Raw genomic sequence first — 25,386 nt, 5'->3', positions numbered from 1 at the left:
GTACACACCACCTCGCCCAGCTAATTTTTTTTGTATTTTTAATAGAGACGGGGTTTCACCATGTTGGCCAGACTGGTCTTGAACTCCTGGCCTCAAGCGATCCACCCGCATTGGCTTCCCAAAATGCTAGGATTACAGGCGTGTACCATTGTACCTGACCATTTTAATCAGTTTTGTTAGAGAGAAGGACTACCAACCTATACATTTTGAAATTCTGACTTTTTCCTCATATTATGAACATTTTGAAAGACAATCTAAGAGTAGAATCGTAATTATCTGCCACCTAGATTCAACAGTTGTTGATATCTGGACCCGGTTTATTTAGGTTTGTATTTTTGTTGACCCATTTGAAATTAAGTTTTGGATATCATGGTCATGCAACTAAACATTGTAGCACGTACTTCTCAAAATGATGATATTTATGCTATGAGCGTATAGCTTTATCACACCATCAAAATAACAATCTCTAATAATATCTAATACTATATATTCACATCTCAAATTTCCTTAAGTTGTCTTTTACAGCATTTGTTTTTGAAACCAAGATCACATACCACATTTGGTTGTTGTTTCTTTTCTTTTCTTTCTTTTTTTTTTTTTTTTTTTTTTTGAGACGGAGTCTTGCTCTGTTGCTCAGGCTGGAGTGCAGTGGTGCGATCTTGACTCACTGCAACCTCAGCCTCCCGGGTTCAAGCAATTCTTCTGCCTCAGCCTCCCCAGTAGCTGGGATTACAGGTGCTTGCCACCACAGCCGGCTGATTTTTGTATTTTTAGTAGAGACGGGGTTTCATCATGTTGACCAGGCTGGTCTCGAACTCCTGACCTCAGGTCATCCACCTGCCTCAGCCTCCCAAAGTGCTGGGATTACAGGTGTGAACCACTGCACCTGGCCGTTTACTTTTATTTTTGACAGTTTCTTTTTTTTTTTTTTTTTTTTTTTGAGACGGAGTCTCGCTCTGTCGCCCAGGCTGGAGTGCAGTGGCCGGATCTCAGCTCACTGCAAGCTCCGCCTCCCGGGTTTACACCATTCTCCTGCCTCAGCCTCCCAAGTAGCTGGGACTACAGGCGCCCGCCACCTCGCCCGGCTAGTTTTTTGTATTTTTTAGTAGAGACGGGGTTTCACCGTGTTAGCCAGGATGGTCTCGATCTCCTGACCTCGTGATCCGCCCGTCTCAGCCTCCCAAAGTGCTGGGATTACAGGCTTGAGCCACCGCGCCCGGCTGACAGTTTCTTTATAGAGTGCCTCTCAGTTTGGGTTCGTGGGTGTGTCCTGAGGATTGGACTCACAGCTTTCATTTCAGGAAGGACTGCACAGAAGTCAGTACAGTGTATCTTTTTCAGTGCATCATTGTTTTCCCTTTGTAATTAATAAGTATCTTGAGACTGGTGCTGTGGCGCTTGCCTGTAATGCCAGCACTTTGGGAGGCAGAGGTGGGAGGACGGCTTAAGCCCAGGAGTTAAAGACCAGCCTGGGCAACACAGTGAGACCCCTGTCTACAAAAAAATGTAAAAATTAGCCAGGTATGGTGGTGTGTGCCTGTAGTTCTAGCTACTCAGGAGACTGAAGTATGAGGTTCGCTTGAACCCGGGAGGTCGAGGTTGCAGTGAGCCAGAGTCTTGCCACTGCATTCCAGTCTGGGAAATAGAGCAAGAATCCATCTCAAAAAAATAAAAAATGAAATGTATCTTGTGGCAGGTACTTTGAGATTATGTACATTTCCTGTTTCTCATACTTCCACAAACTAGTGTTAGCATCCATTGATGATTCCTGTCTGAAATGGCTTACTGTGCTGGTTGCCAGATGGTGATGTTTGAAAGCTGTCGTCATCCTCTACTCACTAGAGAACTCTTATATTTTAGAGCTTTTTCTTCTCTCCATCTATTCATTTATGTGTTTATATTTTTAAAGGAAAACTTATTCTGAACCTTATTAAAGATGTCAAGGCACTTAGTGCTTTGGAAGGGAAGGCAGGATGATAGCTTGAGGCCAGGAGCTTGAGACCAGCCTGGGCAACATAGCGAAACCTCATGTCTACAGAAAATTTTAAAAATTAGCCAAGTGTGGTGGTGTGAGCCTGTAGTCCTAGCTCCGTGGGAGGCTGAGGCAGGAGGATCACTTGAGTCCAGGGGTTCGAGGCTGCAGTCAGTGCACCATGATTGCACCACTGAACTCCAGCCTAGGTGACAGAGCAAGACCTTGTCTCAGAAAAGCAAAACAAAGGGCAGGCTGTTCAGGATGATCATGATAGGTGTAGGGCCTGCTGCAATGGAATTGTGTAGTGGGGGAGACCTAGGAGCAGGGGTGGGGGCCATGGACGGAAAATTACTAAGAGGAAACATCAGGGTGAAGGGGGCTCCCGCTGAACTGACCTAACAGGATTCTTGTGGAAGGCAGGCCAGGGAAGGCCCGTAGCATCCCTCCTCTGGACCATAAACACTTGGGGAGTCCCGATCTCTCCTGAACAGTGCACTGGTGCCAGCTTTCCAGATGTGTGTGTAAGTCCATCATCCTTTAACCAAGTTTGCTTAGAAAGCCTAGATGGTGAGACTTAAAATTGTCATGGAGAATCGTCTCCCAACAAAGTGGCTGACTGTGTTGTGGCTATATTGTTATAGCCCCTCCCAGATGTGTATGCTGCAAGTTTTGTTTAGTTGGAACTCTGTGGAAGCTAGTGCAACTACATAGAAAGCCATATAAGTTAGCTACCATGCCCAGCTAATTTTTAAAAAAATGTTTTTGTAGAGATGGGGTCTCGTTCTGTTGCCCAGGCTGGTCTTGAACTTCTGGGCCCAAGTGATCCTCCCATCTCGGCCTCCCAAAGTACTGGAATTATAGGTGTGAGCCTCCATACTCAGCTAATTTAGCTAGTTTTTGTATTTGATTTTTTTTTTTTTTTTTTTTTTGAGACGGAGTCTCGCTCTGTCACCCAGGCTGGAGTGCAGTGGCCAGATCTCAGCTCACTGCAAGCTTCACCTCCCGGGTTTATGCCATTCTCCTGCGTCAGCCTCCAGAGTAGCTGGGACTACAGGTGCCCGCCACCTCGCTTGGCTAGTTTTTTGGTAGAGACAGGGTTTCACCGTGTTAGCCAGGATGGTCTCGATCTCCTGACCTCGTGATCCACCCGTCTCGGCCTTCCAAAGTGCTGGGATTACAGGCTTCAGCCACTGCACCCGGTCCTTTTTTTTTTTTTTTTTTAAGAGACAGAATCTCTGTCATCCCAGCTGGAGTGCAGTGGCGTGATCTTGGCTCTCTGCAACCATTGCCTGCTGGATTCAAGCGATTTTCTTGCCTCAGCCTCCCAAGTAGCTGGGACTACAGGCATGCGCCACCATGCCCAGCTAATTTTTGTATTTTTAGTAGAGATGGGGTTTTGCCATTTTGGTCAGGCTGGTCTCGAATTCCTGACCTCAAGTGATCCTCCTGCCTCAGCCTCCCAAAGTGCTGGGATTACAGGCATGAGTCATAACGCCTGGCCCCATATGCTGTTTATTTCATTTTTCCCAAGCAAACTAGGACTTAGAGATGGTTTCCCAAAGCCCTGCTGACTCATTTTCAGCATCTCTCCACAGGACTAGTGCTGTCTTCCAGCAGACACCACCTCTGTGGGGATGGAGGTTGACTCAGACACAGAGCCTGGCCTCGGGAGCCTTATGTTCCAGCAACCACTTGACTAACAATCATAAAAATTAAAATTGCAAAATATTTTGTCAACTGTGCATCAACCAAACAAAAATAAATTAAAATTGCCTTAAGTGGAACAAGGAGGTACAGGCACAATGAAGTCAAGCAAATTATATGTCCAAAAACGTGTCATGTCAGTGATTAGCTTCAGGAAGCATTTTTATTTAGTGTGTATTGACATCAGAGACAGTGCTGGTAGTTGGGGATGCAACACGACGGGCCCATGGCCCTTAAGGAACCTGTAGTCCAAATAAACAACTGAGATACAGCGGGGCTGAGCAGAGGGTGCTGTGTGAGGACCCAGCAGGGACAAACTTAACCCCAGTGTGGGCGAGATTCATCAGGAAGGCTTTCTAGAGAAGATGATGTGGGTGATGCATGTTCCCCACCTAGCCATGCTGAGAGGGGAGTGTGTCTGGGCAGAGCTGTCAGGCTGGGGAGGACCCAGGGGCAGGGTAGAACCTGGCATGCTGGGGAAACTAAATGTGGTGATTGGTTTGTTTATGCAACTTGGAGTGTGGAAGGGGGTCAGTGAGGGGATGCTGATGCCTGAGGGTGAGGGTTGGGCAGAGGCAGTTTTAAGCATGTGAGTCACATGATCAGATTTCCATTTTAGAAAGCTTGGAGAATGGGCCTACTCGGGTGGCTGACACCTTGTGTTAGTCTGTTTTCACACTGCTGATAAAGACGTACCCAAGACTGGGCAATTTACAAAAGAAAGAGGTTTAATTGGACTTACAGTTCCACATGGCTGGGGAAGCCTCACAATCACGGTGAAAGGCAAGGAAGAGCAAGTCATGTCTTACATGGATGGCAGCAGGTAAAGAGAGGAGTATGTGTGCAGGGGAACTCCTCTTTTTAAAACCATCAGATCTCGTGAGACTTATTCACTGTCATGAGAACAGCACAGAAAAGACTTACCCCCATGATTGAACTACCTCCCACCAGCTCCCTCCTATAACACGAGGGAATTCAAGATGAGATTTGGGTGGGGACACAGCCAACCATATCATTGCACCCCTGCCCCCTCCCAAATCTCACAATCACATTTCTTTCTTTTTTTTTTTTTTTTTTTTTTTGAGACAGAGTCTTGCTCTGTCACCCAGGCTGGAGTGCAGTGGCCGGATCTCAGCTCACTGCAAGCTCCGCCTCCCAGGTTTATGCCATTCTCCTGCCTCAGCCTCCCTCCCGAGTAGCTGGGACTACAGGCGCCCGCCACCTCGCCCGGCTAGTTTTTTATATTTTTAGTAGAGACGGGGTTTCACCGTGTTAGCCAGGATGGTCTCGATCTCCTGACCTCGTGATCCGCCCATCTCGGCCTCCCTAAGTGCTGGGATTACAGGCGTGAGCCACCGCGCCCGGCTACAATCACATTTCAAAACCAATCATGCCTTCCCAACAGTCCCCCAAAGTCTTAACTCATTTCAGCATTAACTCAAAAGTCTACAGTCCAAAGTCTCATCTGAGACTAGGCAAGCCCCTTCCACATATGAGCATCTAAAATCAAAAGCAGACTAGTTACTTCCTAAATACAGTGGGGGTACAGGCATTGGGTAAATACAGCCATTTCAAATCAGAGAAATTGGCCAAAACAAAGGGGCTACAGCCCCCATGCAAGTCTGAAATCCAGCAGGGCAGTCAAATCTTAAAGCTCCAAAATGATTTCCTTTGGCTCCATGTCTCACATCCAGGTCACGCTGATGCAAGAGATGGGTTCCCATGGTCCTGGGCATCTCTGCCCCTGTGGCTTTGCAGGGTACAGCCTCCCTCCCGGCTGTTCACGGGCTGACATTTAGTGTCTGCAGCTTTTCCAGGTGCATGGTGCAAGCTGTCAGTGGATCTACCATACTGGAGTCTGGAGGAGAGTGACCCTCTTCTCACAGCTCCACTAGGCAGTGCCCCAGTAGGGACTCAGTGTGGGGGCTCCAGTGCCACATTTCCCTTTCATACTGTCCTAGCAGAGGTTCTCCGTGAGAGCCCTGCCCTTGCAGCCAATGTCTGCCTGGACATCCAGGCATTTCTGTCCATTTTCTGAAATCTAGGCGGAGGTTCCCAAACCCTAATTCTTGATTTCTGTGCACTCACAGGCCCAATACTACATGGAAGCTGCCAAGGCTTGAGGCTTGCATCGTCTGAAGCCATGGCCCAAGCTCTACATTGGCCACTTTCAGCCACAGCCGGAGCGGCTGGGATGCAGGGCACCAAGTCCCTAGGCTGCACACAGTAGGAGGACCCTGGGTCTGGCCCACAAACCCAGTTTTTCCTTCTAGGTGTCTGGACCTGTGATGGGAGGGGCTGCCATGAGGACTTCTGACATGCCCTGGAGACATTTTCTCCATTGTCTTGGGGATTAACGTTAGGCTCTTCATTACTTATGCAAATTTCTGCAGCCAGCTTGAATTTCTCCTCAGAAAATGGGATTTTCTTTTCTTTTTCTTTTCTTTTTTTTTGAAATGAGTCTCACTCTATTGCCCAGGCTGGAGTACAGTGGCACCATCTTGGCTTACTGCAACCTCTGCCTCCCAGGTTCAAACAATTCTCCCGCCTCAGCCTCCTGAGTAGCTGGGATTACAGGCGTACACCACCTTGCCTGGCTACTTTTGTATTTTTAGTAGAGTTGAGGTTTCTCCATGTTGGTCAGGCTGGTCTCAAACTCCTGACCTCGTGATCCTCCTGCCTCAGACTCCCAAAGTGATGGGATTTACAGGCGTGAGCCACCACTCCTAGCTGAGACTTTCTTTTCTATCACATTGTCAGCCTGCAAATTTTCCAGACTTTCATGCTCTGCTTCCTTTATAAAACCGAATGCTTTCAGCAGCACCCAAGTCACCTCTTGAATGCTTTGCTGCTTAGAAATTTCTTCCACCAGATACCCTAAATCATCTCTCAAGTTCAGAGTTCCACAGATCTCTAGGGCAGGGGCAAAATGCTGCCAGTCTCTTTGCTAAAACATAACAAGAGTCACCTTTGCTCCAGTTCCCAACAAGTTCCTTATCTCCATCTGAGATCTCCTCAGCCTGGACTTTACGGCTCTTATCATTATCAGCATTTTTGTCAAAGCCATTCAACAAGTCTCTATGAAGTTCCAAACTTTCCCACATTTTCCTGTCTTCTTCTGAGCCCTCCAAACTGTTCCACCCTCTGCCTGTTACCCAGTTCCAAAGTCAATTCTACATTTTTGGGTATCTTTTCAGCAACACCCCACTCCTGGTATCAATTTACAGTGTTAGTCCATTTTCATGTTGCTGATAAAGACATACCTAAGACTGGGCAATTTTCAAAAGAAAGAGATTTAATGGAGTTACAGTTCCATATGGCTGGGGAAGCCTCACAATCATGGCAGAAGGCAAGGAAGAGCAAATTATGTCTTACAGGGATGGCAGCAGGCAAAGAGAGGAGCACACGTACAGAGGAATTCCTCTTTTTAAAACCATCAGATCTCATGTGAGACTATCACGAGAACAACATGGGAAAGAACTGCCCCCATAATTCAATTACCTCCCACTGGGTGCCTCCCACAACACGTGGGAATTCAAGATGAGATTTGGGTGGGGACACAGCTAAACCATATCACGCCTGTAATCCAGCATTTTGGGAGGCTGAGGCAGGAGAATTGCTTGAGCCCAGGAATTCAAGACCAGCCTGAGCAACATAGCGAGACTTCATCTCTACAAAAAATTAAAGTTAGCCAGCATGGTGGTGTGGGCCTGCAGTTACTGCTACTTGGGGGGCTGTGGTGGGAGCATCTCTTGAGTTCAGGAAGTCGGTGCCACAGTGAGCTATGATTGCACCACTGCAGTCCAGCCTAGGTGACAGAACAAGACCCTGTTTCTAAAAAAGGGAGAAAAAAAGAAAGCTTGGAGAATGAACTGGAAGAGGGCAAGACTAGAGGCTCATACAACCAGGTAGGGGCCTACTACCACCATCAAGGTGCGAGGTGATGGCGCTGAATTGGAGCCACTGCACTGGAGTGCAGGGGAGCAGATGGAAGTGAAATTGGAGAGAAAGCAGAGATTTGAAGGAGAGCCAGGTTATGGTCAAGGCAGAGACCTGTTAGGAGAGGCTCAGTGACAAGTTTGCAGATGTGTAGGGTCTCTGTAGAACAGGGGTCTTGGGGAAGAGTTTGTGAAGTGTTTTCCTCATATTTAATTGCACATATTCCATTTCATGGGCGGCTGTTACCCGTTATACCAGGCTTCTGTTGAAAGTGGTTTCCAACCTTTTCTGTTACCAGTGGCTCCTGTGCCTGGTACCTGTGTGGATAGGCTTGCCCTGGGCTGTGAGATTGCTCAGTCAGCCTTCTCCCTGCAGGCTCTCCTGCTCGTCGGAAGCACCCTCCGCCCTGCTCTTCCTTGGCACTCATCTGCCCTTGCCGTGGCTAGCACTCCTACATCCTTGGTCCTCCTTCTCCATGTGGCTTTGGGGACACCACCTGGTTCTTTTGTTGTCCCATGGCAGCTCTTCATCCTGTGCTGTGTCCTCCTGTCTCCCTGAACTCCAGACTGGCTTCTAGCACAGGCCATCCTCTCTCTTCCTGGATGGTCTCATAGATATTTAAACACATTAAATATCTAAAAATAAAGTTTTAGCCACCCACCCTGGCAAATTTATTTTTATTATTGTAGGGACAGGATCTTGCTATGTTGCCCAGGCTGGTCTTGAACTCCTGGACTCAAGCGGTCTTCCCACATCAGCCTCTCAAAGGGCTGGGATTACAGGCGTGAACCACTGTGTCCAGTTAGACATATCTTTTTGGAGGACACAGTTACCCACTACATGTACTAACTATACTTTGATGATGGCCAAATCTGTGTTTCTAGGCCAGACTCCCTTGCTCAGAGTTTTAATGTGGGTGTCTGAGAAGCATCTCAAACCTAAAATGTCCCAACATGCCCTCCCCTCCCAGGCCACAGAAGCTGCTGCCGTTGACTGTGGCCCCACTCTTGTACCCATTGACTGTGCCCCCTCCCTTTTACCCCATTGACTGTGCCTCCTGTGCCCTTTGACTGTACGCCTTTAATGGCTCCAGAATGTTGCTGCTGAGGGTGAGTCCCAGCTCGTCCTCTGGCCATCTCGGTGGCTGAGGCCACATTGCTCAGGTTTCTTAGGTGGAAGTGGCATCACAGCAGTGCCTCCCCCGGGTGTTGTGAGGGCAGGTTGCACTAAGATGGCTCAATGTGCTCAGGAGGTGACCTGGCTGCTGCCACTGCTGCTGCTGTTAACACCAGACTCCTTGTTCCTTTTTCTTTCATTTGTTTGTTTTTTGAAACGGAGTCTCGCTCTGTCACCCATGCTGGAGTGCAGTGGCATGATCTTGGCTCACTGCAACCTCTGCCTCCTGGGTTCACGTGATTCTACTACCTCAGCCTCCCGAGTAGCTGGGACTCTAGGCGCATGCCACCATGCCCAGCTAATTTTTGTATTTTTAGCAGAGACAGAGTTTCACAGTGTTGACTAGGCTGGTCTCAAACTCTTGACCTTGTGATCCACCTGCCTCAGCCTCCCAAAGTGCTGGGATTACAGGTGTGAGCCGCCGCTCGGCTCCTTGTTCCTTTGAACTGTCTCGCTCAGGACAAGATGGTAGTCCTTCCGCATCCTGCAAGGCCTGGACAGGATTTCTTTCCATTTAACACTGTCTCCTAAAGTGCTGCTTTCCCTGGGGAACTTTGGTGTTCTTGCTAGTGCAGAACAAGTGGCACGACTGCCCTTGACCTCCACATGACCTTCTCAGGGCAGCCCAGACTCTGAATGTCTGTGAGCCGCACCAGCAGTGGCGAGGCTGTGACGGCCGTGGTCCAGCCCGGCTGCTCTCCCCGACTCTGCAGTGCTTTTCCACACCCACACTGCAGGTGCTGGTCGCGTTCCTGCTCCAGCCTTCCAGCACAGAGGTGGCATTTTGCGGTTTTCTGTTAGCGCCTGTCTTATGTGCGTGTGTTTACAAGCATGCACGTCTCAGTCTACTCTTTTCCGCCCCGTCTTAGGCCCCTCTGTTAGCCGTTCCCTCTCCTTGAAACACCAGACTCCCTGATCTCAGCATGTCTCTCCGGTCTTGGTGTAACAGCATCTTCCCAGCGAGGCCTGCTCCAGCCACACGGCCCGGGAGAGCAGCCCAGGCCCCTCTCACTTCACTCTGGGCCCATTCTTGACCCTGTGTGTTGTGTCTCCCCCTTGCCTGGTTTGTGCCGGGAAGGCAGAGGCCCTGCCCGTCCTGCTCACTGTCGTACCCCAGGCCCAGCACGCTGCTTGGCATGGGCAGGCATTGACTTGACATTAGCTGGGCAATGAGTGGCAGTGGCTGAAAATGTAATAGCAAGTCAGGGCCCAGCACAGGAAAATAAGAGATTGCTACTTAAGTGAAGGGTTTCTTAGTAGGATTTGGGTCATAACATACTATTAAGGATAACTTTTTTTTCTCTCCATGTAAAAATATGTATTTTTAAAAATTGGATGTTATGGGCCGGGTTTGGTGGCTCATGCCTGTAATCCCAGCACTTTGGGAGGCCGAGGCAGGCAGATCACCTGAGGTCGGGAGTTCGAGACCAGCCTGACCAACATGGAGAAACCCCGTCTCTACTAAAAATACAAAATTAGCTGGGTGTGGTGGTGCATGCCTGTAATCCCAGCTACTAGGGAGGCTGAGGCAGGAGAATCGCTCGAACCCTGGGAGGCAGAGGTTGTAGTGAGCCAAGATCGCGCCATTGCACTCCAGCCTGGGCAATGAGAGTGAAATTCAGTCTCAAAAAAAAAAAAAAAAATTGGATGTTACAGAATGAGGGAGACAAAAAAATGCTCTACAACTATTAACTGATGCTTTTCTGGTTTTGTTCTCCAGACACCATTTGCTTTTCACTCAAGATGATTTGATGTCTTATAAAACTCTGATGAACCATGATGGCTACACAGACATTAAGTATAGACAGCTATCAAGATGGGCAACAGGTGAGCTTGAACTTGATTCTGCATTCGAATTACAAATAACCTGGCACTCAAGCATGGACATTGCTTTGTATGCTTACAATTCAATTGCCATGAGGTTGCATGCTCAATGTAAGTGTATTATGCATTTATTGTACATTTGTGTTCAGAAAAATAAGCCATAGAATAATATTATTTCCTTAACGGATACCAAGATTGCCAGGAATCTTGACTTTCCTAAGTCATATGAAGTTTCTTGGGAATTTACCTTTTTAATGTCAGTGTTCATTAGCACTGTTACTTTGAAAGAAAACCCGGTTGATTTTCATGATGACAGATTCCCATGTTGACTGGTGGCTCTTCTGAGTGTCTCACTGGATCAGCTTTTGAATGGGAGTCTTGTGGCCTCATCTCCCCAGTTGTAGGCATGAGAGGGGCTGTCCCAGTAATGAATTTGCAGGGCCCCAGTGCTCCATCTTTGTACCTTGCTCGTGCTTGGATAGTTGTGCCATACTTGGGCAGCTCTCCATTGCCCTACCACCATAGATGAGACTTTGTTTTCCTGGAAGCTGTGGTGTTTTGTGCTTTTGAGTACCTGAGTGTTTTGTGTTCTGTGACCTGAATGAATTGAGGAGCAGGAGGATCGAGGCTTGGCGGAGGCCCTTGCCGTCTTTCTTGGCCTGCGATCTTGTTAAACACTGTGTTCTGAACCCACTGGCATTTGGCTCGTCATCCTACTGACTCTGGAGTCAGTGAAGGGATTTGGCCCTGCCCTTTACTTTCCTCCCCAGCAGGCAGGGGCAGTGCAGTGGCCCCCCTCGGCTCTCCTCCCCACCTCGAGTACTTCGGTGGCAAGGGTCAGGCTCCAGATGACTCACTGGAGCCATGCTGGTGAGGTCTGAGGAGGGGTTAGGAGCTGATAAAACACTTCCCAGGCCCTGGGAAGCACTCAGGTATGAACGGGGCAGCGCTCCAGGTGTCATCTGCACCTGGCACAGCTGTCTGGGAGGAGGTGGCTGGTAGCAAGCACTGCTGTCCCAGGCTGTGTCGGAGGTGGTCACTGTGCTGGGATTACAGGCGTGAGCCACCACGCCCGGCCTTTTTAAGGCTTTTTATACATGCTGGCAGATGGCCTTACAGAAATACTGTGTCCACTTAGGCTTTATTGCTTTTTTTTTTTTTAAGAGAAACAAAAACAGTTTTCCTAATATGTTGTGTACCATTTAAAGGCAGCAGAATAGAAGTCATCTTATTCCAAAAACAAGACGTTGGAGGGAAGAGCGCACAGGGCTGGAGGATGTGAGAGGCATCCTGTGGGAGTGGGCATTCATGGCTGGCCCCCAGGCTGTCTGGCCAGTGGGGATGGCCCCGCCCCCATGAGATCTCCCCACCCCCGCTGCCCCACGCTGCTTCCTCAAGGAACAGAAGCATGGCCAAACCCACCGAGGGAGAGATAGCCGGTCCTGGTCCTGAGGAAGCTGAGGTCTGGACAGTCTAATCTGCTCATGGATAACTAGAAGTTTACTGTCGCAACATTTTGTTTTTGTAAACTGATTTCTTTTTTAGTGATTTACATATTTTTTCCCTAAATGACAAAGACATCGCTTATTTAAAGCAGTTTAAATGGTAGTATCTTTTAAGGCTTTAAACACAGCTGGCCTTTTCCTTCTGAATGCAATGACATTTTTATGGCTATGTATTGCTGAGGTTTGAGGGTAGATATGGGAGAAGTTCAGCCCTGCCACAAATATGTAGCGTATGGGGTTAGGTTGTGTCTGTGACATGGTAAGAAGACCTTGGACTATTTGTTTTTGCTTCTCTGACTGCAATATTACTACATATTAGGAGATATAGCAATAGACAGAGGAGGAAGATTGCATGTGCGCTGTTCTCTTCAGTAGGGTATCGCCAGTGTTATTTTAAAATCACGAGCATTTCACAGACATTGGTTATTTCAGTTCTTTTTTTTTTTTTTTTTTTTTTTTGAGGCGGAGTCTCGCTCTGTCGCCCAGGCTGGAGTGCAGTGGTGCGATCTCGGCTCACTGCAAGCTCCGCCTCCCGGGTTCCCACCATTCTCCTGCCTCAGCCTCCCGAGTAGCTGGGACTACAGGCGCTGCCACCACGCCCGGCTAATTTTTTTGTATTTTTAGTGGAGACGGGGTTTCATTGTGTTAGCCAGGATGGTCTCGATCTCCTGACCTCGTGATCCGCCCGCCTCGGCCTCCCAAAGTGCTGGGATTACAGGCTTGAGCCACCGCGCCCGGCCGGTTATTTCAGTTCTTAAGCAGTTTGAAAATTTTACCTTTATCTGTTTTAAAGCACGTTAAATTCAAACGTGTTGGTAGTATTCCTTACATATGATTGCAGTCATACCGCTGTCTGGCAATTCCCCACTCCAACTGCATTCCTGTTGCAGCATGGAATACCTAGTAGTGGTTTGTGTTTGCTAATAAGAATTGTTTTCCTCCTTTTACAGATGCAAGTAGTGACAGAGTTAAAGACAGAACAAGATCCAAACTGCTCTGAACCCGATGCAGAAGGAGTGAGCCCTCCCCCTGTGGAGTCTCAGACCCCAATGGATGTGGACAAGCAGGCCATTTATAGGTAGTGCCGGGGGTGCCGGCTGTGGGGGCACTCAGAGGAGTGAGGAGCGTCGACAAGTTTGTTAAAAGGAACACTAGAACTAGTAGCGAGGCAGAGTTGTGAGGTGCCATTATGATGTGATAACTGCTCAGCTGAAAATTGTCTCAGATTAAGATGTTATTTCTGGCCAGGCATGGTGGCTCATGCCTGTAATCCCAGCACTTTGGGAGGCTGAGGCCGGCAGATCACTTGAGGTTAAGAGTTCAAGACCAGCCTGGCCAACATGGTGAAACCCCGTCTCTACTAAAAATACAAAAATTAGCCAGACATGGTGACATATGTCTGTAATCTCAGCTACTTGGGAGGCTGAGGCAGGAGAATCGCTTGAACCGGGGAGGCGGAGATTGCTTTGAGCTGAGATCGTGCCATTTCACTCCAGCCTGGGCAACAAGAATGAAACTCTGTCTCACACATACACACACAAAGATGTTATTTCTAATACCTAAAAAAGTTTTAGAAAATAAATCTATAAATTTATTGACATCACTCTGACACTAAGACCAAAGACAATACCAGGAAAATACAGGCCAGTATCCTTCACGAACTTAGATGTAAAAATCATCAATGCAATATTAACAAATCAATTCTAGCAATATGTGAAAAGAATAATACATAGCGACCAAGTCAAGTTTTTCCTGGGAACGCCAGACTGGTTTAGTATTTAAAAGTTGATCAGGCCGGGCACGGTGGTTCACCCCTGTAATCCCAGCACTTTGGGAGGCCGAGGTGGGTGGATCACCTGAGGTCAGGAGTTCTAGACCAGACTGGCCAACATGGCGAAACCCTGTCTTTACCAAAAAATATAAATATTAGCCGGGTGTGGTGGCGCATTCCTGTAGTCCCAGCTACTCTGGAGGCCGAGGTGGAAGAATCACTTGAACCTGGTAGGCTGAGGTTGCAGTCAGCTGAGATCGTGCCACTACACTCCAGTCTGGGTGACAGAGAGTGAGACCCTATCTCAAAAAAAAAAAAAAAAAAAATTTTTTTTAAAGTTCAGCGTAGAATTACATACAAGTCAGCAGTTCTACTTCTATGCATATATATACCTAAGACAAATGAAAAAAGTCCACACAAAAACGTGTACATGAATCTTCATAGCAGCACTGCCTGTCATGGCCAAAAGCTGGAAACAGTGCCCGTGCCCATCAACTAATGAATGAACAGACATATTATGGCATCTCCATGCAATGCAATAATATTTAGCAGTAAAAGGAATGAAGTGGCAGGTGCAGTGGCTCATGCCTGTAATCCCAGGACTCTGGGAGGCCGAGTCGGGCAGATCACTTTAGGTCAGGAGTTCGAGACCAGCCTGGCCAAAAATGGCGAAATCTTATCTGTACTAAAAATACAAAAATTAGGCCAGGTGCGGTGGCTCACGCCTGTAATCCTGGCACTTTGGGAGGCTGAGGTGGGCAGATCATCTGAGGTCAGGAGTTTGAGACCAGCCTGACCAACATGGAGAAACCCCATCTCTACTAAAAGTACAAAATTAGCTGAGTCCTGGTGGTGCGTGCCTGTAGTCCCAGCTACTCGGGAGGCTGTGGCAGGAGAATCACTTGAATCCAGGAGGCAGAAGTTGCGGTGAACTGAGATCACGCCATTGCACTCCAGCCTGGGCAACAAGAGCGAAACTCTGTCTCAAAAAATAAATTAGCCAGGCGTCATGGCAGGTGCCTGTAGTCCCAGCTACTTGAGGGGCTAAGTAGAAGAATCGCTTAAACCCGGGAGGCAGAGGTTGTAGTGACCCGAGATCCGGCCACTGCACTCCAGCTTGGGCCACAGAGCAAGACTCCGTCTAAAAAAAAAGGACTGATACCTGTTACAACACTGGTGAGCCTTGGACACATTATGCTGAGGGAAACAAGCCAGACACCACGGTCACATGTTATAAGATTCCCATTCATACGAAATGTCTAGAAGAGGCAAATGTATAGAGATAGCAAATAGGTTCTAGTCGGCTGGGGTTTGGGAAACAATGGAGAATGACTGCTATTAGATACAGGGTTTCTTTGCAGGGATGATGGAAATGTTCTAAAGTTGACGGTGGCAATGACTGTGCAACTCTAAAAACCGTTGAATTGCATACTTTAAATGGATGAACTGTGTGGTATGTGAATTTTCAACCAGCAGAGGTGTTAGGTGAAATAGTGCAGGCGTACGTGCAAAGACATTCTCATGGAGATGTAGAACGTAAATGGATTATTTTTGTCTTTTCTCCTCAGGCATCCACTATTTCCATTATTAGCTTTGTTGTTTGAAAAATGTGAACAATCTACACAGGGCTCCGAAGGCACAACTTCTGCCAGTTTTGATGTAGACATCGAAAATTTTGTAAGGAAGCAAGAGAAGGAAGGGAAACCTTTCTTTTGTGAAGATCCAGAAACTGACAATTTGGTAAGTGAAATAAATTTTATTTTTCAAAATGTGAAATATGTTTATGAAATTTTAGGCTTCTAAGTAGAACTGTAGACTGCTTGTAGTTCTGCTAAAGGAGAGACTCATACAACTCTAAAAGAACTAATTTTTATGGTGTGTGTAATGTGGATATGCCCGTCTTCCAGCCTTCTCTAGGTATCTTTTATTTAGTTAGTTTTTATTTTTAATTTATTTTATTTGTGTAGACACATCTTACTGTGTTCCCCAGGATGGCCTCAAACTCCTGGCCTCAAGCAATCCTCCCTCCTTGGCCTCCCAAGGCCAAACCTACCCTTTCCTTTAAAAATCAAATAAAGACTGGGTGCAGTGGCTCACGCCTGTAATCCCAGCACTTTGGGAGGCCAAGGCGGGCAGATCACGAAGTCAGGAGATTGAGACCATCCTGGCTAACACAGTGAAACCCTGACTCTACTAAAAATTCAAAAAATTAGCCGGGCGTGGTGGCGGGCACCTGTAGTCCCAGCTACTCAGGAGGCTGAGGCAGGAGAATGGCATGAACCTGGGAGGCGGAGCTTGCAGTGAGCTGAGATCGCACCACTACACGCCACTACACTCCATCCTGGGCGACAGAGCGAGACTCCATCTCAAAAAAAAAAAAAATAAAATAAAACAGGCCGGGTGGGGTGGCTCACTCTTGTAATCCCAGCACTTTGGGAGGCCGAAATGGGTGGATCACAAGGTCAGGAGTTTGAGACCAGCTTGGCCAACATGGCAAATCCCCGTCCTTACTAAAAATACAAAATTAGCTGGGCGTGGTGGCACACGCCTATAGTCCCAGTTACTCAGGAGGCTGAGGCAGGAGAAGCACTTGAACCCAGGAGGCAGAGGTTGCAGTGAGCCGAGATTGTATCACTGCACTCCAGCCTGGGTGACAGAGTGAGACCCTGTCTCAAAAAAAAAAAAAAATCAAATCAAATAATTTGAGTCGCCATGCCAGATGGACACGGGGATTCGGTTCTCTCTGCACAGCATTTGTAAAGGTCCGTAGGGCTGGGGTGTTCGGGCAACATGTCTGTGACCTGCGTCTGTCCTTGGTTTATCATAGACATGGACACAGACTTGAGTTGTATTCTCCAAGACAGCTCTGTCTAGAGGCTGACAGTGATTTGTGGTGCCTTCCTCCCAGGGCCAGGGCTCCAAGATCCAGCATTTTCTGTGCCCTCCGGAGGCAATGGAGAACTCCTTGGTTCCGTCATCACTGGATCGCTCTGAGCGAGCTGCGCCTGAGGCACCTGTGCAGCGCTGCCAGCTTGGTCTGGGCAGGCCACACTCTCTGGGTCTGCTCTCCTGCCAGAGCGTAACCACCGTGTTTGCTTCTCAGAGCTGGGTACATAAAGATCCGGCGTCAGGGAACCTTCACTGGATTCCCTTCGAGCCATCTTGGTCCCATATCAAAACCCTGGTTAGGGCCTTCAACAGAAAAGGTTTTTGGAAAACTAATTTTTCCTGAATAAATTGCAGAGGTCTTAGTTTTTAAGAAAATTCTGATTATATACTCAATGCTTACCACCAAATAGATTTTGTGGGTGAGTTATCTGACTTGGATCTGTCTCCTCCTCTCTGAGATGAGACTAACAGTGCACGCTCTTTGGGGGTGAGGATCCGACGCTCTCTCCACCCCTGAGTCTGTGGTCTGCATCCGTCTTCCCATTGGCCCACACCTGGCTTGGCCCAGTGAGCAGAGCACAGGTGTCCTCTGCACCTCACCAGGCTGGCAGGGACCAAGGTTCTCCTGACCGGTGAGTGTTTAGCACAGGGCCTAGCGGAGCTTGGCACTCCATCATTTTTGTTAATTGATTCATTTATTCACTGCATAGATACCTGTGAATTACTACCACCAGATTTACTGGTGAAGGACATGGGCTTCGGAGTTGCTGATTCATAGGCAACGGGTACTTATGATAATGACTGCATTATTGTATTAGTTATCTATTGCTGTGGGACAAATTACCCCAGAATGTAGTTACTTAAGATAAAACTATACAACTTTGGCCAGGCTCGGTGGCTCACACCTGTAATCCCAGCACTTTGGGAGGCCGAGGCAGGTGGATCACCTGAGGTCAGGAGTTCATGAACAGCCTGACCAACATGGTGAAACCCCTTCTCTACTAAAAATACAAAAATTAGCCAGGCGTGGTGGTGCATGCCTGTAATCCCAGCTACTCAGGAGGCTGAGGCAGGAGAATCACTTGAACCCAGGAGGCGGAGGTTGTAGTGAGCTGAGATCGCACCATTGCACTCCAGCCTCCAGCCTGGGCAACAAGAGTGAAACTCTGTCTCCAAACAAAAACAAAAACAAAAAAATGATATAACTTTTAGAAAAATCACAAGAGAAAATCTTGAGGATCTAGGACTAGGCAAAGAGTTCTTAGACTTGACACCAAAATGGAACTTTATGAAAATGTCGCACCACCTAGGGTGAGTATGGATGTGTCCCTCTTTGTGGATGCAGAAACAGAAGTAGATGAGGGTGAGTCACTTGTCCTGCCTGCCACAGAGCGAGTCAGTGGAAGGGCTTCGGCTCACAACGCACACACCTAGCACTAGGATGCGCCGAGGTCACCACCGTGCGCCTTTGTCTTCCCTGCACACCAGATGCAGCCAGATACCAAAGCCCAGGGCAGTGGCACTGGAACAACTCATCAGTTTAGAGGATTTCTGATGTCATTCCACTTTGGTTATTGGCAGTAGAGATGGTTCCATCTAATAACTAAGAACTGGTATGTAGGATCATGATAACTTACAGTAATGCTACCTTTTTCTCTGAAAGTCTTCATTTTCTCTGCTCTAGATGGTAAAAGCAATCCAGGTTTTGCGCATTCATCTTCTTGAGCTGGAAAAGGTTAACGAACTCTGCAAAGACTTCTGCAGTCGATACATTGCTTGTCTGAAAACGAAAATGAACAGTGAAACCCTATTGAGTGGAGAGCCTGGAAGCCCGTACTCACCGGTGCAGTCCCAGGTACTTATGTTTGGGGGTCTCGCTTTCCCTCTCTGCCACTGTGAACATCTGCCTTGAGTCATGAGACCAGCAGCTCTTTCAGAATTCACTGGGTCATTTTAATGACTTGCTACAAGAAGGAGCCTCTAGCTCTCTGACCCTAGCCTGGTTTGGGAATGAACTCCCTCAGGGTATGAAGTGAGTCCTCAATCTGCATAATGGGCCACCGGTGCCATGTTTATGGAAGGCACAATTCCATTTCATTTCTTTCTTTTATTTCTTCTTAAAATATTTTATTTTTTCTTTTAAAAAAATTGTGTAAAATATACATAATATAAAATTTACCATGTTAGCTATTTTAAAATGTACAGTTCAATGGTGGTGTTTATTCACATTGTTGGGCAGCCATCAACACCATCCATCTCCAGAACTTTCTCATCTTCTCAAACTCCAACTCTGACCCTATTAAACACTCATTCCGGATTCCCCCTCCCCTAGCCCCTGGCACCCACCATTCTGCTGTCTGTCTCTGTGAATTCCACTACTCCGGGTCTCTCATGTTAAGCGGAATCATACAGTGTTTTCCTTCTGGGTCCTTTGCTTGTTTCTTTGTGCAGAATGCCTGTAAGGTTCATCCATGAGGAAGCACTACTGTGTTTTAGCCATTCTGATGATCCGTAGTGATATTAATATTTCTTTGTGGTTTTAATTTTCATTTCCCTGATGACTAATGATGTTGAACATTATTATGCCCTCTGTGTATTTTCTTTGATAAAATGTCTGCTGCTTATGTCTTTTGCCCATTTTTTAATTGGATTTTTTTTTTTTAACTTCTGAGTGTTTAGAGTTCTTTGTTTACTGTAGATACTGGTTCTCTGTTGGATATATGGTTTGCAAACATTTTCTCCAAGTCTATAGTAGCTAAGTATTTTTTTTCAACCTCTTAACAGGCCTTTTTTTTTTTTTTTTTTTTTTTTTTTTTTGAGACGGAGTCTCGCTCTGTCGCCCAGGCTGGAGTGCAGTGGCCGGATCTCAGCTCACTGCAAGCTCCGCCTCCCGGGTTTACGCCATTCTCCTGCCTCAGCCTCCCGAGTAGCTGGGACTACAGGCACCCGCCACCTCGCCCGGCTAGTTTTTTTTTTTTTTGTATTTTTAGTAGAGACGGGGTTTCACCGTGTTAGCCAGGATGGTCTCGATCTCCTGACCTTGTGATCCGCCCGTCTCGGCCTCCCAAAGTGCTGGGATTACAGGCTTGAGCCACCGCGCCCGGCCAACAGGCCTTTTTCAGAGCCAACCTTTTTAATATTAATAAAGTTCAATTTATTAGGTTTTCCTTTTATGGATCTTTCTTTTGGTGTCAAGTCTAAGAACTCTTTGCCTAACCCTAGGTCCCAAAGATTTTGTCTTAAGTTTTTTTCTAGAAGTTTTTAGAGACAAGGTCTCTATGTTGCCCAGGCTGGTCCCAAACTCCTGGGCTCAAGCGTGAACCACCATGCCCAGCCTCAAAAGTTTTATAGTTTTACATTTTACATTTAAATCCATGATCCATTTTGAGTTGATTTTTGTATAGAATAAGTCTCAAAACTGTGTAGATTGTTTCCTCCCACCCTGTTATTCCGTTTCAAAATTGTTTTAGCTATTCTGGTTCCTTTGCCTGTCCACATAAATTTTAGAATGCTCTTGTCTAGAGCTACGAAAAAATCTTACTGAGATTTTGATAGGAATTGCATTATACCTGTATATCAATCTGGGAAGAATTGAGATCTTTTTTTTTTTTTTTTTTTTTTTTTTTTTTTTGAGACTGAGTCTGGCTCTGTCGCCCAGGCTGGAGTGCAGTGGCCGGATCTCAGCTCACTGCAAGCTCCGCCTCCCGGGTTTACGCCATTCTCCTGCCTCAGCCTCCCGAGTAGCTGGGACCACAGGCGCCCGCCACCTCGCCCGGCTAGTTTTTTGTATTTTTTAGTAGAGACGGGGTTTCACCGTGTTAGCCAGGATGGTCTCGATCTCCTGACCTTGTGATCCGGCCGTCTCAGCCTCCCAAAGTGCTGGGATTACAGGCTTGAGCCGCCGCGCCCGGCTAGAATTGAGATCTTTACTGTGTTGAGTCTTCCAATCCACAGCTATGGCATGTCTCTCCATTGATTGACAACTCTGATTTCTTTCATCAGTGTTTTGTAGTTTTTGACACATAAGTTGTGTACATGTGTTTTTAGAATTATACCCAAGCATTTCCTTTCCTGGCCTGTGCCATCTTGAATAAGAGTGGCAAGAGCAGACATTCTTGCCTTGTCACCGCCTTAGGGGACACCTTGCAGTCACTCACTGTTGATGATGTTGGTGCAGGTTTTTTTCTAGATGCTCTTTACCAAGTTGAGGAGGTTCTCCTATATTGCTTTTTATCTGAGAGATTTTATTTTGTTCAATTTTGTTAAATGCTTTCTGGCATTGATTGATATGATTATGTGATTTTTCTTCTTTAGCCTGTCAATAATGAACATTACATGGATTGATTTTTTCAATATTGAACAAGCCTTCTATTCTTGGAACAAACTCTGCTTGGCCATGGCACATAATTCTTTTCATATATATTCTTGAATTCTCTTGCCTAATATTTTGTTCAGCATTTTTGTCTATATTTATAAGGGATATTGGTGTATAGTTTTATTTTTCATACAGTGTTTCGTTTTGGGATCAAGATACACAAACTTACATAAAATGGATTGGGAAGTATTCCCTCCTCTTATTTTTTCTGGAGATTATGTAGACTTGGTGTTAGTTCTTAAATCTTTGATAAAGAGAATTGGTCTATTTCACCTAAGATGTTAAATTTAGGAGTTTAGAGTTGGTCTAGTATTCTCTTCATAGCCTTTTTTTTTTTTTTGAGATGGAGTCTGGCTCTGTCGCCCAGGCTGGAGTGCAGTGGCTGGATCTCAGCTCACTGCAAGCTCCACCTCCCAGGTTCATGCCATTCTCCTGCCTCAGGCCTCCCAAGTAGCTGGGACTACAGGCGCCCACCACCACGCCCGGCTAATTTTTTTGTATTTTTTAGTAGAGACGGGGTTTCACTGTGTTAGCCAGGATGGTCTTGATCTCCTGACCTCATGATCCGCCCGTCTCGGCCTCCCAAAGTGCTGGGATTACAGGCTTGAGCCACCGTGCCCAGCCTCTTCATAGCCTTTTGGTGTTAGCAGGGTCTGTAGTGATCTCTCCTGGTTTTATTTCTGATATTGGTCTTTTGTGTCTCTCTCTTTTTTTTTTTTTTTGGTCTTTCTAGAGGTTTGTGTAATTTTCAAAGAACAGTATTTTGTTTTATTAATTTTTTTTTTTTTTGGTTGTTTTTCTGTTTTCAGTTTCATTGATTTCACTTTGATCTTTATTATTTCCTTTCTTCTGCTTTGGGTTTGTGATGTTCCTGTTTTTCTAAGATCTTAAGGTGGGAGCTGGGATGATTGATTGGACTAGCTTAACTTTTATTACAACCAAATTAATGTGGCAGGCTTGAAGCGTAGCCGCTAAGCTTACACGTTCCGCTCAGTGGTGGCCCACAGAGTCAACGCTTTGGGGTGGTGTCCCCTTATGCTATTTAACTGCTCACATGTCGGGGCATGTGAGTGTGCCGGGCCCGGCACCGCAGGCTCCTCTCCCCTGCCAGCTGCCCACCCAGGCTTCACAGTCAGTGGATAAAGTGGCCCATGTGGATCTAACCCCAGATGCCTAGAGTCCTCCATGGTGCATGGACGAACATTTGCATGGAGCTCGCTGTGGGCCGGGCACAGTTCCAAGCACTGTACAAGCAAGAGCACCAGGGAAAGCCATGATCACACTTGTGTTGGGGTCAAGAGTCAAGGTGGGTGCCAGAGGCTGACTCCTCAGCACAACTTGGAATACCTCAGCCCTGCTCACTTCCAGTGCCTCCCAGGCCCGTGCTATAATCTCTTGAATGTTCTTATCGGTCAGGGAGAGCTTGGTTCATGGAACACTCAAGAGTCCACCAAGCCAAGTCTATCGAAAAAGGTGTGTGATCAGAATGCAGGGCCTTCCTCGTCATCCTCCTGGGCTGTAAGGCACGTGGAATATGGCAGTGAGATGACGGAAATCTTTTGGGAGTCACAGTGCGGGCTGACGTTGCAGGCTGGCTTGTTGTGTTTAATACACCGTTGTGCATCTCTTGCTTTCCGTGGGTGGTGCGTGCGTTCCGAAGCCGCGTCATCTGAGGGTATTCTTTCCCTCAAGCTTCTCCTTCCCTTTTTAATGGTGTCATTATGCTACTTATTTTAAAGTTTTAAACATGGGTTTTCCGTTTTCTAGTAATTCTTTCAACGTGTGTGTTCTGACTTGCAGCAGATTCAAAGTGCCATTACAGGCACCATCAGCCCTCAAGGAATTGTGGTGCCGGCGTCTGCGCTGCAGCAGGGAAACGTAGCCATGGCGACTGTGGCAGGTACGATGACGGAAAAATGGACACGCTCTCCATGAGGTTTTGCAGAAAATGGTTCTGTGTGTTAGATTGACAGTATAAATATAATTTTAAGTTAATGCCATTTTCTAATATAGCAATGTTAGAAGCTAGAGGTCTCTGAATGCCTCTTTCTTGTTAATACTCAATAACAAATATTTTATGTAGATTATGTTTCTTTATTTCTCTACCAAAAATATATTGGAAAGAAAAAAGGTTTTATATAGGAGTTGAAAATAACACCAAAAACCAGTTGTCATTTTCAAATAACATAGTTTTTTGTTGTGCTTTTAATAGCACCCTGAAAATCTTAAGTTTTATCATTAATTGATGATAATCAAATAAAAATGCAGTCTTAGCGTTAGTATTACTTGTAGAACAAAAACTGTTACAGGAAGGGGACAGACTCCAGAGTTTCCTGGTGCGTGGAGAACATTGAAAACACAAAGCATCATGGAAATGGGACAGGCAGGGAGGGAGGGGTAGAAATTTACACCAAAGACCTCACATAATAGCACAAAGGGAAACCTCAGTGGGAAAAAGAAAGCACCATTTATCCAAAAATATAACTAGAATAAAATAGTTATTATTTAGTACCCTTGCCCAAATCCTTAACATGTGCTAATTTTAGGAAAAAGTAGACAACAGAGGCTTGCAGAAGGAAGGGAGCCCTCACACCCCAGGTCGGTTGGTGGTGTGTGAGGCGGACTGTGTGGGCTGCCGGGCACCTAGTGCTCACCCACCTGCCCACCCACTGCTGCAGGTGCCCAAGTAGCCTACCCAGGGAGTTTGTGATACTTTATAGTGACAAGTCAACTGGCAAAGGATTGTTGATCATTTGAAATGATTAAAAAGCTCATCAAACTAGGGATTTTATTCCTTTTGTAAGTATATCAAGAAGAGGGCTGGTTACAGTGCCTCACATCTGTAATCCTAGCACTTTGGGAGGCCAAGGCGAGAGGATGAGTTGAGACCAGGGGTTAGAGACCATCCTGGGCAACAAAGCAAGATCCCTGTCTCTACAGAAACAGAAAAAAGAAGAATGGCTTAAATCATTGAGACTTAAAAGCAGCCTCATATTTTTTATTCTCCCTTTTGAGGTGGCACAGTGTATCAGCCTGTCACGGTCGTCACTCCCCAAGGCCAAGTGGTCACACAGACATTGTCGCCCGGGACAATTAGGATCCAGAACTCCCAGGTGCGTGCGCCCTTTTATGGAAGGCTTTGGGGGCGAGTGCTGCCCACACAGGGAGGGGCAGAGGTAGAACAAGCATGAGCTCTTCCCTCTGCCTGAAGAGCCTTTCTCTTGTGTAGCAATTTCTGGTTTCTCTGAATGTCAGTGTTTTGTTTCTTTGTACTCTTATCTCTCTCATTGTAGAGAATTTGCAAAGTTCAGAAAATTCTGAAGGAACAGGAAAAAAGTCACTCATAACCACCACCCCCCAGCCCCCGCCCCCCCGCACAGTTATCCAGTGCTAGCGTTGGATCATGTGTGCGTCCACCAGGGGCAGAGGTCTTGTAGGCACACACTCCCTCGCGGTCCCCACAGAGGGCACAGCAGAACTGCCAGGCAAACTTTTCAGACCAGAGAGCCTGGCCCACACCTCCATCATGACAGTGTCGTCGGGTCCGGGCTTTCAGGCCTCTCTGTCACCCAGGCTGGAGCGCAGTGCCGCGATCTCTGTGGCTGCCGAACCTTGCCAGTCTTTGGTGTGTGTTATCAGTTCTTACTTTAAGAACATTGATTCTGGACCGGGCACGGTGACGCCTGAATTCCCAGTAACGGCCAAGGTGGGCAGGTCACGAGGTCAGGAGTTCGAGATTAGCCTGGCCAATATGGTGAAAGCCCATCCTTAAAAATACAAAAATTAGCTGGGCGCAGTGGTGCATGCCTGTAATCCCAGCTACTTGGGAGGCTGAGGCAGGAGAATTGCTTGAACCCAGGAAGCAGAGGTTGCAGTGAGCCGATATCGTGCTACTGCACTCCTGCCTGGGCGACAGAGTGAGACTCCATCTCAAAAACAAACAAACAAACAAACAAACAAAAAAAAACATTGATTCTGGCCGGGTACGGTGGCCCACGCCTATAATCCCAGCACTTTGGGAGGCCAAGATGGTTGGATCTCTTGAGGTTAGGAGTTTGAGACTAGCTTGTCCAACGTAGTGAAACCCCGTCTCTACTAAAAATGCAAAAATTAGCTGGACGTCGGGTGCATGTCTATAATCCCAGCTACTCGGGAGGCTGAGGCAGGAGAATCACTTGACCTGGGAGGCAGAGGTTGCAGTGAGCCAAAATCATGCCACTGCACTTCA

The 25,386-nt window shown here is 46.9% G+C and overlaps 1 protein-coding gene and 2 long non-coding RNA genes across 12 annotated transcripts in view; 1 reads left to right on the top strand and 2 right to left on the bottom strand.

Moving 5' to 3' along the window:
* Positions 1–25,386, top strand: part of PKNOX1 (PBX/knotted 1 homeobox 1) — a 72,684-nt gene that overhangs the window by 28,777 nt on the left and 18,521 nt on the right. For 4 of the 10 annotated variants that reach the window (XM_077995152.1, XM_028845032.2, XM_077995153.1 and 1 more), the window contains 6 exon segments: positions 10,515–10,621; positions 13,074–13,201; positions 15,463–15,634; positions 18,468–18,638; positions 22,959–23,058; positions 24,174–24,271. In XM_077995152.1, the coding sequence (XP_077851278.1) occupies positions 10,571–10,621; positions 13,074–13,201; positions 15,463–15,634; positions 18,468–18,638; positions 22,959–23,058; positions 24,174–24,271 (720 nt within the window). In that variant the 5' untranslated portion in view covers positions 10,515–10,570. 10 annotated transcript variants of the gene reach the window in all.
* LOC144339612 (uncharacterized) lies at positions 3,615–8,728 on the bottom strand. Its single transcript, XR_013414856.1, has 3 exons — positions 8,572–8,728; positions 5,055–6,424; positions 3,615–4,733 (listed from the first exon to the last, which is right to left on the bottom strand). It is a non-coding gene; the product is annotated as an uncharacterized LOC144339612 (long non-coding RNA).
* Positions 13,692–18,563, bottom strand: LOC144339629 (uncharacterized). Its single transcript, XR_013414877.1, has 2 exons — positions 18,421–18,563; positions 13,692–14,193 (listed from the first exon to the last, which is right to left on the bottom strand). It is a non-coding gene; the product is annotated as an uncharacterized LOC144339629 (long non-coding RNA).

The sequence above is a fragment of the Macaca mulatta genome, chromosome 3 (assembly GCF_049350105.2).
Source record: "Macaca mulatta isolate MMU2019108-1 chromosome 3, T2T-MMU8v2.0, whole genome shotgun sequence".
In the NCBI taxonomy this organism is placed as follows: domain Eukaryota; kingdom Metazoa; phylum Chordata; class Mammalia; order Primates; family Cercopithecidae; genus Macaca; species Macaca mulatta.
This window is presented reverse-complemented; position numbering and strand designations above follow the sequence as displayed.